We start from the raw sequence: 14263 nt of genomic DNA on the forward strand, positions 1-14263 counted from the left end.
CCTGGGGGCAGCTCTGGAGCCCCCAGCACAAGCAGCACATGGAAGTGTTGGAGGCAGTGCAGAGGAGGCCACCAAGATGCTGAGAGGGCTGCAGCAGCTCTGCTCTGAGCACAGGCTGAGAGAGTTGGGGCTGTGCAGCCTGGAGAAGAGAAGGCTTGGAGGAGACCTTGGAGTGGCCTTGCAGGGTCTGAAGGGGGCTACAGGAAGGCTGTGGAGGGACTATTGACAAGGTCTGGTAATGAGAGGATGAGGAGGAATGGGTTTGAAGTGGCAGAGGGGAGACTGAAAGTGGCTGTTAGGAAAGGGTTGTTTGGAGTGAGGGTGGTGAGACACTGGCACAGGTTGCCCAGGAAGATTGTAGCTGCTCCCTCCCTGGAGGTGATCAAGGCCAGGTTGGAGGCCTTGGGCAACCTGTTCTAGTGGGAGGCCACTCCAAGGTCTCCTATAAGGCTTCTCTTCTCCAGGCTGCACAGCTCCAACTCTCAGCCTGTGCTCACAGCAGAGCTGCTGCAGCCCTCTCAGCCTCTCAGTGGCCTCCTCTGGACTGGCTCCAACCATTCCACGTCCTGCTTGTCTTGGAGGCTCCAGAACTGCACTCAGTGCTGCAGTGACTTCATTTAAACCTGGGCTTGCTCTCATGCTCTCAGCACACACTGACAGTCCCAGATTCACTCCATCCTCAGCAAACCTAAGGGCTAGAGATGAGCTTTGTTTGCTTCAAAGGGCTGTTGAGTGGCAGCTGCTCTTGTCCTCACCTGCAGGACGTTGCCTTCATCAGAGGTGTGACCAAGGTGCAGACAGCCCGTTTCAGGATGAGAAGGGACAACATTGTTTTGGATGAAGACATGCTGCTGTCCCTGCAGGAGCTTCCAGACACCTACAACTACGGCATGTATGCCAAATTCATCGAAGACTACGGCACCCACTTCCTGACAGCTGGCACCATGGGAGGCATCTTTGAGCACATCCTTGTCATTAACAAGGAGGAAATGAGAAGGAAAGGTGAGAAAATGACAAGGTGCTGGAATCAGAGAATGGGTTAGATTGGAAGGGACCTCAAGGATCAGGCAGTGCCCAGCCCCTGCCATAGGCAGGAACACCTCCCACTAGAACAGGTCATTCAAGGAGTCATCTAACCTGTCCTTGAACACCTCCAGGGAGGTTGGGGAGCACAGACCACCCAATGTGATCCACAACCTCCCTGGGCAACCTGTGCCAGTGTCTCACCACCCTCAACCTGTGCCAGTGTTTCACAAAGACCCATCAGTTCAAGAGAGATGTTGAGATACTGGAAGGTGTTTGGAGAAGGGCAGCATGGCTGGGGAGGGGCCTGGAGCACAGCCCTGTGAGGAGAGGCTGAGGGAGCTGGGGGGGTGCAGCCTGCAGCAGAGGAGGCTCAGGGCAGAGCTCATTGCTGTCTGCAGCTCCCTGAAGGGAGGCTGTAGCCAAGTGGGGTTGGGCTCTGCTGCCAGGCAAGCAGCAACAGAACAAGGGGACACAGCCTCAAGCTGTGCCAGGGGAGGTCTAGGCTGGATGTGAGGAGGAAGTTGTTCTCAGAGAGAGTGATTGGCATTGGAATGGGCTGCCCAGGGAGGTGGTGGAGTGGCTGTGCCTGGAGGTGTTGAAGCCAAGGCTGGCTGGGGCACTTAGTGCCATGGTCTGGTTGCTTGGGCAGGGCTGGGTGCTAGGTTGGGCTGGGTGAGCTTGGAGCTCTCTTCCAACCTGGTTCATTCTGGTTCCTATCTTTGCCCAGCAAGCCTGCATAACCAAATCTCAGTTGGATTCAGACAGATCTTATTGTTGCCAGGATAAGCTGGAACTAGGAGTTTTCACTGGTTTTCTCCCATTCTTGTTCAACTTTCTACATGGCTGAGAAAATGAAGTGAAGGCTTTGGAAACCATCCCTCTGCAGCCCTCTTGTAGACCCCCTTCAGGTACTGGAAGGCCTCTTGTTAGGTTGCCCTGGAGCCTTTTCTTCTCCAGGCTGAACACCTCCAGCTCCCTCACTCTGTCCTTGCAGCAGAGGTGCTTCAACCTTCTGATCACTTTCATCACCCTCTCTGGACCCACTCCATGAAGTCCATGTCCTTCCTGTGTTGAGGGCCCCAGAGCTGGAGGCAGTGCTTCAGCTGAGGTCTCCCCAGAGCAGAGTGAAGCTGCAGAATCCCCTCTCTGCTACTTCTGATGCAGTCCAGCATGTGATTAGCCTCCTGGGCTGCACCTGGTTGATTCTATGAACTTCTATGAGCTCACACTGTCTGCTCACGTCCAGCTTCTTGTCCATCAGCACTCCCATGAGCTGGACTTAAAGCAACTAGGAACCCTTCATTTTGAAACTAAGTCACCTTCTATGTTTATACAGCCAGGAACAGACCAGAGCTGCCCAGTGCAGAGCTGCATTTCTGCTGCCCAGAGCCAGCTCCAGCTTTCAGGCTGCAAGGGCTTGCATGGACGCTGCCAGGAGTGAAATCAATGCGCGTGTCAGAAGCAGGTCCCTCGGTGCTCTGCCATCAATATTGTTCATTACTTGTTTTTAAAATAGATTGTGATGGTTCTATTATTTAGCAGGAACCCAGCCTAATGCCTTCCCACATTAGGAGAACATTTATGGGAGAAGCATTATGCAGAGGAGTAAATTAGAAAGAGTCTTCATCTGCTCTGATTAATTCCAAGCGCGGCGGTAAATCTGAGCACTCCACTAGCACAAATTACAGCACGGGGACGGGGGGAAAGAAAGCCAAGCCCAAAAGAACACCAACCCACGAGGATCAGAGCATTACATTTTCAGTGCCAACATGTTCTGTGGCCAGCCTTTTGCAGGGTTAACCACTTGGCATTTATCAGGGCCCCGATCTTGGCTGCACCCAAGGAGGGCCTGCACCGGCGCAGCCCGGCTGAGCGCAATTACTCAGCGGGAAGCGTGGAGGAGCAATTAATCAGGGTGCTCCTCGAGTGGGATTTTATGGCACTCCACCACCAAGAGAAGCCATCACTCATGGTGCTTTGGGTGAATGAACTTTACCCACTGTGTTTACAACTGTTGAACTGTTTAGTACAAGTAATTGAGTGCTACACATTTAATCTTCCTCAAGGGCCCAGTTTTGCAAGGGGATGGAATTCCCCTTGAAGTCTTGAGCATGCTTCAGCTCTCACCAGTTTGAATCTAGGACTCTCAGAGCCTTGCTCAGGATGCTGAGTGCCTCAGCCAGTAGGGGCCCACCAAGCCAAGAAGAAGAACAAGTTCTTTACCACGAGGGTAGTGGGACACTGGAACAGCTTGTCCAGAGAAGTGGCTGGAGCCCCATTCCTGGAGACACTCCAAGTGAGGCTCAAGAGGGCTCTGGGCAGCCTGATCTAGGTGAGGGTGTCCATGCCGACTGTAGAGGGGGTTGGACTGGATGACCTATGGAGGTGCCTTCCAACCCAGACCATTCTGTGATTCTATCATTCTGTGATTCTACCTTCCACTCCATTTCTATGACTCCATCTTTGGTGACTCCATCTTCTCTGATGCTCTTATTCTGTGATTCTATCTTCTGTGATTCTACCTTCTGTGATGCTCTTATTCTGTGATTCTATCATTCTGTGATTCTATCATTCTGTGATTCTATCTTTCTGTGGTTCTATCATTCTGTGATTCTACCTTCTGTGATTCTGTCTTCTGATTCTATGATTCTATTGCTCTGTGACCCATGCCCTCAACTTGCTCTCTTGTAGGGCATGTGAAAGGAAACAAATCCAGAGCTTATGGTGTTCCACCAGGACTTTGAACACTAGCAAGCCATGATCCTGCTCCCCAGTGCTGGGTTGAGGCAGTCCCACAGAAAATGGCTTGGCACTGGGACTTGTCCAGAGGGCCAGCAGGAGCTTGCAGACACTGTGCTTAGAGACATGGTTTAGTGGTGACCTAGCAGAGTTGGGTTAATGGTTAGACTTGATCAACATGAAGGCCTTTCCCAACCCAAATGATTCTGTGATTTAGTCTTTAGACCTTTAAGCCACAATGCACAAATCCTGCTGACCTCTGTGCCGCCCTTTCAATACCATGGTATTGATTGTCAGGCTGCTTTGTAAAACACTTTAAGGTCTTCTGACATGAAGAGCAATGTAAGAGTTGCCTACTACTTACACCACCTGTAGTCACTGAAATCAGTGGAGTTGTTAACTACTACAGAAGACAGCCTTACATCTGCAGCAGGCTGACGTGCGTAGATAAACCCAGGCTGTGTGAAATATGCACCTTGCTTACCTGTGTGAACCCACCTCATTAGTTCCCTTCTCCCCTCTGCAGTCACTTCATGGCTCTCCAGTTCCATATTTTCATGATGTATGTGGTGGTGCTGGCAGCAGCAGCCCTGCAGCAGGCAGCAAGCAGCAGCAGACCTTGGAGCGTGCAGCAGGCAGACCTCGTGCAAGTCGCTGCCTGAAATCCTACTTAAGGCACAAATGCACAGGTCAGAGCCTGAGGTTAGGAAAACCAGTGAGGACCTACTGACTTCAGCTGCTGTTCCCAGCCAGGTTGGAAGAGAGCTCCAAAATCACCCAGCCCAACCTAGCACCCAGCCCTGCCCAACCAACCAGACCATGGCACTAAGTGCCCCAGCCAGGCTTGGCTTCAACACCTCCAGGCACAGCCACTCCACCACCTCCCTGGGCAGCCCATTCCAATGCCAATCACTCTCTCTGACAACAACTTCATCCTAGCATCCAGCCTAGACCTCCCCCAGCACAGCTTGAGACTGTGTCCCCTTGTTCTGTTGCTGCTTGCCTGGGAGAAGAGCCCAACCCCACCTGGCTACAGCCTCCCTTCAGCCAGCTGCAGACAGCAATGCAAGGAAACACTTGCCTGAAGCCTCATGCTAAGCATTTTACTTAGTTCTAATACTTTCTGAGGAAGTAATTTTTGCATTGAGGACAATTTCAGCTCTGCCCTGAGCCTCCTCTGCTGCAGGCTGCACCCCCCCAGCTCCCTCAGCCTCTCCTCACAGGGCTGTGCTCCAGGCCCCTCCCCAGCTTTGTCGCCCTCTGCTGGACACATTCGAGCACCTCAACATCTCTCCCCCTCCCTTCAGGTAGCTGCAGACAGCAATGCAAGGAAACAGCTGCCTGAAGCCTCAATGTTAAGTATTTCACTTAGTTCTAACACTTTCTATGGCAGCAGTTTTTACATTGAGGCCAATTTCCTACTCACCTCTTCGCCAACAGACCCCACCAAAACACTGCCTTTTCCACTGTGGGACTAAAGGCTGTCCTCTGCCCAGAAGAGCTCCTGACTTTGGGACAAACAGGCCATGCAAATCACCCAGTATTTTCTGCAAGGACAGGTGAAAAAAAAAACCAAAACAAGCCAAAAAATAAATAGGGAAATATTTTATAAACCATTTTCTTCACTGATGGGGGGAAAAAAACCCAGCAGTGCAGAAAAGTAACCCCTACCACTCCCTGTGAGTCACTGACCTTAGCCATTTCCTTCCTGCTTTGCAGATGTGAGTGCTGAGGAGATAAGTGCCTGCTTTGGCCTGTCACTTGGCCTTTCAACCTCGGTGAACCTGTTGAGTCTGGGACCATCTGTGTCAGGCTCCTTCTGCACGAAGGAAAAGCTCCTGGAAAAAGGTATGGTAGCAGGGCAGGTGGCTCTTAATGTACCCTGGGGGCTTCTTTTGGTCACTTGGTCACACAGTTACAAGTAGGGTGATGGAAGGCTGTGAAGAAGGCAGCTCTAGTGCCAATCAACCACGGCTCAGGCTTAGCTGGGGGGGTGCAAGTCTCCAGGCACACTAATTGCTCTTGAGAGAGTAGGAGTTAAGGTAGCAATGCCTGGATGAGAAGCACAGGTAAAGAGAGGCAGTGTGGGGCTGGGAGGCTGCGGTGCCTACAGCCATGACAGACAAAGGCAACATGGTCACTGTTGGAGAAGTTAAAACCAACTACAAAAAGCACTCAAAGGGGCTGGGAAGCCCCAGTAAGTAAACCACTTCACCAGTTACAGACTGTGTGAGCTACTGCCCACATGCTAACCAGAAAGCAAGGCTCAGAGGCATGCAGGCTCTGCAGGTCCCACCACCTCAGAGCATTTGGGATGCTCTACTCAGCACTGTTCAGAGGGGCTTGTGGTGACAGGGTGAGGGGCACTGGGTTGAGCTGGAGCAGTGGAGATTTAGGCTGGACATAAGGCAGAAGCTCTTGCCACTGAGAGTGGGTGAAAGCACAGCCTGACAGACGCTGTGTGACGTTCTGTGAGCCCGTGGTTAAGCAGTTTCTAGTGCAGGTGTGGAAATGGCAATTAACAACAGGGCTGTGATTGCACTTCTCAGATGAGCAGAGCCACAATGCCTTAGTGGAAGACGTCATTCCCCGGGTCAGAGGTGGAGATACCAGCTACAGTGGAGGGCTCTTGAGCAGCTGGAACAGCAATCTGTACCGTGGCTGGGGAAGGTCATTAAAATATAATCCTGCTGTTATTGATTTTGAGGTAAGGCTTCTCTGCAGCTGAAGAAACTCTGCCCCTGCAAGGAATCAAAGTGTAGTCGAGCAGATCATTTCACATTTTCATTGTGATCCCATCACAGAACAAGATTAAATGTAATGGGCCACTGAGCTGCTAACCTCTTCTTCACTGCACAATGGGGAGTACATCTCCCCCTGACTGCAGCCACAGGGAGACAGACAAGGAGCCTAATGCCAGATTAGTGCTGAGTTAAGTTTTTGATGTGTCCCCAGACAGCTCCCCCAGGAACGGCTCTCTGGAGTTGCATTCATCCCTATGATTCTTCTCCATGCTGTCCACCCTCCTGTGTCGTTGGGGGACTCAAAGGGCTAGGAGGATGGAGTGTTGCCCCCCCCAGCAGAGGCACTGCAGACTCACAAAGGGCTGGGAGGATGCAGTGTTGCCCCCCCCAGCAGAGGCACTGCAGACTCACAAAGGGCTGGGAGGATGGAGTGTTGCCCCCCCCAGCAGAGGCACTGCAGACTCACAAAGGGCTGGGAGGATGGAGTGTTGCCCCCTCCAGCAGAGGCACTGCAGACTCACAAAGGGCTGGGAGGATGGAGTGTTGCCCCCTCCAGCAGAGGCACTGCAGACTCACAGAGGGCTGGGAGGATGGAGTGTTGCCCCCCCCAGCAGAGGCACTGCAGACTCACAGAGGGCTGGGAGGATGGAGTGTTGCCCCCCCCCCCCCCCCCCGAAAAGGCACTGCACAGACAAAAGGCACTGCACAGACTCCCCCAGGACCCACAGGCTGCTCACCTGCCTCAGAGCTGCAGTGGCTATGCTCACGGTGGCTGTGCACAGCTGGAGTGCTTCAGCTCCTGGCTGCTTCGTCAGGTGGGTCCTGAGGTGGGTTCTTCCTCCATGCCCAAGAAAGAGGGTCCATGGTCACAAACATCACCAGCCTCTGCTCCTCCCTTTTGTTTGATCAGATGCCCTATAAAATAGAAAGCTTACTGAACTCTGAAGCTACAGAGCTGCAGAGATGGGGAGGAGATGAGTGCACGTGGCGGGGATGAAAATCATAGAATCACAGAATCAGTCAGGGTTGGAAGGGACCACAAGGAGCAGCCAGTACCAGCCCTCCTGCCATGCCCAGGGACACCCTACCCTAGAGCAGGCTGCACACAGCCTCATCCAGCCTGGCCTTAAACACCTCCAGGGATGGGGCCTCAACCTGGGCAGCCCATTCCAGGCTCTCACCACTCTGATGGTGAAGAGACAGGAGCAATCCTGCAAGCCAATAACCCAGGGTGAGAGATCACAGAGAGGTAAGGAGCTGGGCACACCTCCTCAGCTCTGCCCTGAGATGCTAGGATTGACAGCATGCTCCAGGAGGGCTGCGGGGTATAGGGCACGGACCCTGGGCACAGCAGGGACAGGCTGCTGCTTCCATGTCTCTCATCTCCACTTGAAAGCAGCCCCACTCCTGGCTCTGGGAGAGGGTGAGACAAGAGAGAATGGAATCAGGAATTCTCTGCATTATTGGCAGGGCAAGAGAGACTCTGCAAACCTTCCTGGGCATCACCAGCAGCAGAGAGCTCTGATAACGCTGGAAGCACTTTCAGCTCCTGCTGCAGGTTATTGACTTCTCTGCACAAGTTCCCATCAGTCCTGGGCAAACCTCGTTGCTGTTTTCCAGTAAGCCACGAGCTGACCTCTCTGTTGGCTGCTCGGGAGCTCAGCAGTCGCTGTGCAACCACCGCTGCCGATAAGCGCCCACGTCTGCTTCAGCAGCTCTTATCTGCAGCTCCCTCTCGTTTGATAAACAGGCTTGTGCAAATTTGCCCAACAGCTCTTCCCAAAACCCAGCTGAGCCTCCCCACACAGCCTGCCTTGTGCAATGAGACGATGCCCAGCTCCTCTCCAGGACTGGTTTCCCAGCCGGGATGGGCAGAAGCAGATAGGTGTCCTTGGACCAGCCCTGAGCTTTCAGCTCTAACATCTCATTGAACAGTAACAGCCAGTTGGACAAGCTGTAACTCCCATTGCCCCAGTTGCAATCCCAGTTGCCCAAGTTGCAAGCCCAGCTGCCCAAGCTGCAATCCCAGCTGCCCAAGCTGCAATCCCAGCTGCCCAGCCTGGGCTATTTTCACCAATCAGTGCTTGGGAAGTGGATTTCACTACTGGAAATGCTATGAGCATTTAATGGCCTCACAGCTGGAGATGGCTCAGCATTATTTCACTCTACCTAAAGGTAAAATCCTCCATGCCCAGCACTTAAGCTTCATAGTCTGGTGACCATTACTGGGAGGCTGGCATTAAGTTTTAATGATATTCCCTGCCCAAAGCTCCTACCAAAACCTAGTTTGGTTTAAAAGGACAAGATGAATGATCCTTGGGGTCCCTTCCAACCTAAAGCACTCTGTGATTCTATGTCCAGAGAAGCCAATCCCACACAAACCCCTGAGCAAAGGAAGGTCTCTCACTGTGGCCCCTCAGCCATGGTAACACATCTGCATGGCAAACACAGAGCTGGCAAGGAAGAGAAATGACCTTTCCTCCTCCTCTGAGCCCCAGGGTGATGTAGCAATGCCACAGCTCCAGGAGCATGGCACAGTAGCACCTCAGTTGATGCCCAGCTGAAGTGGTCTCTGTGCTGCTCTTCTCCACCCTACACAGCTGCAGCCCATCCACGAACTCATCCGCAGGAGCAACCTCGGCAGCGTGGACACCAAATGGCGCAACCTGAAGCGAGCCCTGGAGGAGTACCTGCTGGAGTTCAGCCCCTGCCGCTGCAAGCACTGCCAGAACAACGGCGAAGCCCTGCTGGTGGGGAGCACCTGCTCCTGCCAGTGCCAGCCAGGCTACAGGGGCCCTGCCTGCGAGCAGGCTACACGCAGAGGTAGGAGCCCAGCAGGCACCCGCAGCGCAAAGGCTGAAAGGCAGCACACAATCACCCAGTGGTAGTGGTTGGAAGGTGTGAGAGTCCAAATCCTCTCTCTCTAGAGATCACAGCATCAACCAGGTTGGAGGGGACCTCCAAGCTAAGCCAGCCTAACCTAGCACCCAGCCCTGCCCAACCAACCAGACCATGGCACTAAGTGCCCCAGCCAGCCTTGGCTTCAACACCTCCAGGCACAGCCACTCCACCACCTCCCTGGGCAGCCCATTCCAATGCCAATCACTCTCTCTGACAACAACTTCCTCCTCACATCCAGCCTAGGCCTGCCCTGGCACAACTCCAGACTGCGTCCCCTTCTTCTGTTGCTGGGTGCCTGGCAGCAGAGCCCAACCCCACCTGGCTACAGCCTCCCTGCAGGGAGCTGCAGACAGCAATGAGCTCTGCCCTGAGCCTCCTCTGCTGCAGGCTGCACACCCCCAGCTCCCTCAGCCTCTCCTCACAGGGCTGTGCTCCAGGCCTCTCATCAGCTCTGTCACCAAATCCAACCCCCTCTTGCCAGAGCAGGGCCACCTAGGGCAGGTTGCACAGGATGGTGTCCAGGTGGGTTGTGAATGATTCTAGAGATAGACTCCACCACCTCTGCCTCTGCCAGGCAGAACTCCAAGCCTTCAGTTGTGTGCCTGTAACTCACAGCTCATAACCCATGTGCTCGTGGGGTCTCACCAGAGGAAAATCAAAGCTGTGGTGAGAGTGAAAGTTGGAGCAGAGCTGGGTGGAGTGTTAAAGAAGCTGAACTCCCAAGCACTGCTCTCAGTGACTGCACAGTAGGTTTCTTTTAAAATCTCATGTCCTTTGAGGTGCCTCCAGGTCCAAGCAATCTGCCTCAGATGTGGAGCTTGGAAAGCTCAGGACCTGGCCCAAAAGCAGCCGCCCCAACCCCTGTACTCCCTGCTTTTTGCAGTGGTGGGGACAGACACACTTCCAGCTCATGGTTGAGCCCTAGGTCCTCATTTCCTAGTTGCAAAAATCAGTGAAGACCAAAGCCATGGTTCCTTTAACAGCACCACGCTGCAGGAGAAGGGAAACCCAGCTTCCCAGGCAGCACTCAGGCAGAGCACACACATCCATTTGTGCTGCCTGGATTAATGAAGTGTCCAAGCCAGGCATGAAGGCCAGCTGAGTAAATAAAAGGAGACAGTAAACGACAGCCATCAAGCACTCCCATCGCTCAGCAGCACTGCCATAATCCATAGTATCGAACACTCTTTGACAACTCAGTCTGCACTGCAGTGAAATAGCCTTGAAATCACCAAAGGGACAGGCAGGCTTTTCAAACCACCTCTGTGAAGCCAGGGCACTTTGGTCCCTCTGCCTTGACCAGAGCTGAGGAAGCTGGCACAGGGAGAACTGCCCTGTGGGAAAGGAAAGCCAAGCTGCAGCCTTCCAAATGGGCAGGGAGACAAAACCCCTCACCCTGATGTGCAGCTCTGGAGCCCCCAGCACAAGCAGGACATGGAAGTGTTAGAGTCAGTGCAGAGGAGGCCACCAAGATGCTGAGAGGGCTGCAGCAGCTCTGCTCTGAGGACAGGCTGAGAGAGTTGAGGCTGTGCAGGCTGGAGAAGAGAAGGCTTGGAGGAGACCTTGGAGTGGCCTTCCAGGATCTGAAGGGGGCTAGAGGAAGGCTGGGGAGGGACTATTGAGAAGGTCTGGTAATGAGAGGATGAGGAGGAATGGGTTTGAAGTGGCAGAGGGAGATTGAAACTGGATGTTAGGAAGTTCTTGACAGTGAGGGTGGTGAGACACTGGCACAGGTTGCCCAGGGAGGTTGTGGAGTTGCTGTGCCTGGAGGTGTTGAAGCAAAGCCTGGTTGGGGCACTTAGTGCCATGGTCTGGTTGGTTGGGCAGGGCTGGGTGCTAGGTTGGGCTGGGTGAGCTTGGAGCTCTCTTCCAACCTGGTTGCTTTTATGACTGTATGATTATTGCACTGTTCTCTGCCTTGTCTGAATCCACTTTGGGCAGTATGCAGCCATCACAACCAGACACCTCCAGTGGGGCCACCACTGGAGGTTATGACTGGGCAGGGCTGTGGCAAACACAGGTGACACTGAGGGCAGAGCACTCTCTCCCAGAGGGAGCACTTCAGAGACGAGAAACTTCCCTTTTGCCTCTGTTCTCCATGTGTTCACAGGTGGTGAGATAGATGGGCACTGGAGCTGCTGGGCACCGTGGAGCCCCTGCCAGGCGGGCACCACACGGCGCCGCCGGCACTGCGACAACCCTGCCCCACGGGGAGGAGGGAAGCCCTGCGTGGGCAGCGACCTGCAGAGCAGAGCCTGCTGAACAGCCCCAGGCAGCGCCACTCCCCGCAGCTCTGCGCCCAAGAGCAGCTTGGACTCGGGGCTGGGCGACCAATACTCTGAGCACAGTCCTGCAGCAGCATTAGGCTGGGGAGAAGGAACCGGAGAGCCTAGCCTGGGCAAACACATGGCACCACGGAATGGTGGGGCTGGGGGGCACATCTGGGGATCACCAAGTCCAACTGCCCTGCCAGAGCAGGTAACAGGCTGGATTTGCTGCACTCATCCCAACCCCTGCATCCACACCTGGCTGCCCCCTCAGAGCCCACCAGCATGCAGTGACACAGGAGGCAGCAGCGAAGCCACAGGGGTGGCTCTGCTGCTGAGTGAGTGTGGAGCTGCCCTGGGCCATGAAATAAAGTTCCTGAAGCTGTTTACAGAAGGGAGCTCAACTCACAGGAATTTGTACATCTGCCTTTGGAAGCTGCTTCAGAGGCTCAAGATCTCCATGCTTTGCTGCAGTTGGTGCTGACTGCACAGGCACCACGAACCTTCTGTGAGCTGGCACTGCCAGAACTGGACTAAAACCCAACTGTACCCTGAGCTGCATGGCCAGCAGGCAGAGGGAGGTCCTTCTGGCCTTCCACTCTGCTCCTCTAAGACTCCACCTGCAGTACTGCATCCAGCTCTGCTGCTCCTAACACAAGGCAGACAGGCATCTGCTGGAGAGAGCCCAAAGGAGGGCCACAAAGATGGCCAGAGGGCTGCAGCAGCCCTCTTGATGAGTCACTTAGCACCATGGTCTAGTTGACTGGATAGGGCTGGGGGATAGGTTGGCCTGGATGACCTTCGAGGTCTCTTCCAACCTGGTTGATTCCATGATTCTATGATAGGTGGAGGTTTGTTTAGCCTGGAGAAGGGAAGGCTCTGGGGAGCACTCACAGCATCCTTCTGGTACCTGAAAAGGGCCCACAGGAAAGCTGCAGAGGGGCTGTTTCCAAAGACCTGTCATGCCAGGGTGAGGGGCAGTGGCTTGAAATTAGAGAAGAGCAGATTTAGGTTGGATGTGGGGAACAAATTCTGCACCACGAAGGCAGTGAGACACTGGAACAGGTTGCCCAGGGATGGGATGTGTGACAGTGACAGGACTGGGGGGAATGGAGCAAAGCTGGAGGTGGGGAGGTTCAGAACGTAGGTGAGGAGGAAGTTGTTGAGCAGGAGAGAGGTGAGAGGCTGGAATGGGTTGCCCAGGGAGGTGGCTGAGGCCCCATGGCTGGAGGTGTTTAAGGCCAGGCTGGACAAGGCTGTGGTCAGGCTGCTCTAGGGTAGGGTGTCCCTGGGCATGGCAGGGGGGTTGGAACTGGCTGATCCTTGTGGTCCCTTCCAACCCTGCCTGATTCTATGATTCTATGATGGATGCTTCACCCCTGGAAGTATTTAAGGCCAGGCTGGATGAGGCTTTGAGCAACCTGGTCTAGAGGGCAGTGTCCCTGCCCACGGCAGGAGGGTTGGGACTAGGAGATCTTCAAGGCCCTTTCCCACTGGAGCCATTCTATGATTCCACACCTCACAGCTAAGCCAGGTGGTGGTCTGCACAGGAGGATGCTTAAGCTTAAAGGTGCTGAAGCATCACTGCAAGCTGTGAACCCAAAGTGAGGAAGAATCTGAACCGAGCAAAACAATGAAGGGAGAGGCTGGAGCGCAGCCACTCAGCGACTCCTCTTTAAGAGGGGTGATGAATCGGCTGCTGGCACGCAGGCATTTTATCTGCCAGGCAGCCAGAGCATGCTAACAGGCTGCTTGATTTAAGAGGCTTTTTTGGGATGTAAGCTGTAAATCTCAGCAGAAGAATACACTGAGCACTGAACTGCGTCCAGAGACCGCAGCCAGAGCCTGCAGCTCCCTCTTCTTAATGAGCTGCCACCAAAATCTGGGGTGCAGGGAAGGCATCGGGCACAGAGCAAAAGCCCAAACCAGCCTACAAGCCCAGAAAGGAATGAGGCTCTATGAAAAGCAACAAAACCCCAGAGCACAAAGCAGCACTTCTGTCTATGCAGGAATGGAAAGAGGGAGCAGAAAGGGATTGTGGTTTAGGGAAAGAAATTGCTCAGCCTTAGCTCTGCCTCTTGGAAACAGCTGGAGTTTTTTTTCCACCAGCCTCTTGGTGGTGATTTAGAGCCTTACACTTAGCTGAGCTAAATCAGTGTCACTCCTCTGCTGCAGCTGATTTATGCTACCTGAAGACCTGCTCCCATCTTTTCAGGGGTGTAGATGTTTGCCAAAGGACCATTTGTTTCACTGCTGCTCCCAAAATGAAACCACAGGCAGGCTCCTGCTGGGCTAAGAAAGAAACCCAGCAGCCCCAAGTGACCTCCAGCAAGAGGCAATTGCTCTGTGGAAACCTCAATGAGGAGTCACAGAACCTTAGAAGCTGGAAGTGACTTCCACAGATCATCCAGTCCAACCCCCTGCCAAGGCAGCATCCCCTAGGGTAGCTCACACAGGGATGCACCCAGGAGGGTTTGCAAAGTCTCCAGAGAAGGAGACTCCACAGCCTCTCTGGGCAGCCTGCTCCAGGGCTCTGGCACCCTCACACCAAAGAAGTTTCTCCTCCTGTAGAGCTGAAACCTTCTC

The 14263-nt window shown here is 53.9% G+C and overlaps 1 protein-coding gene across 1 annotated transcript in view; it reads left to right on the forward strand.

Annotated features, from left to right (window-relative positions):
• C8A (complement C8 alpha chain) overlaps positions 1-12071 on the forward strand; it is a 29999-nt gene extending 17928 nt beyond the window's left edge. The window contains exons 8-12 of the mRNA XM_064148244.1: positions 762-1002; positions 5485-5613; positions 6315-6472; positions 9110-9332; positions 11521-12071. Of these exons, the coding sequence (XP_064004314.1) occupies positions 762-1002; positions 5485-5613; positions 6315-6472; positions 9110-9332; positions 11521-11672 (903 nt within the window). The 3' untranslated portion in view covers positions 11673-12071. The remainder of the gene's footprint in view (positions 1-761; positions 1003-5484; positions 5614-6314; positions 6473-9109; positions 9333-11520) is intronic.
• Positions 12072-14263: the final 2192 nt, after the last annotated feature.

This window comes from Pogoniulus pusillus, chromosome 8 (genome assembly GCF_015220805.1).
Source record: "Pogoniulus pusillus isolate bPogPus1 chromosome 8, bPogPus1.pri, whole genome shotgun sequence".
Lineage (NCBI taxonomy): Eukaryota > Metazoa > Chordata > Aves > Piciformes > Lybiidae > Pogoniulus > Pogoniulus pusillus.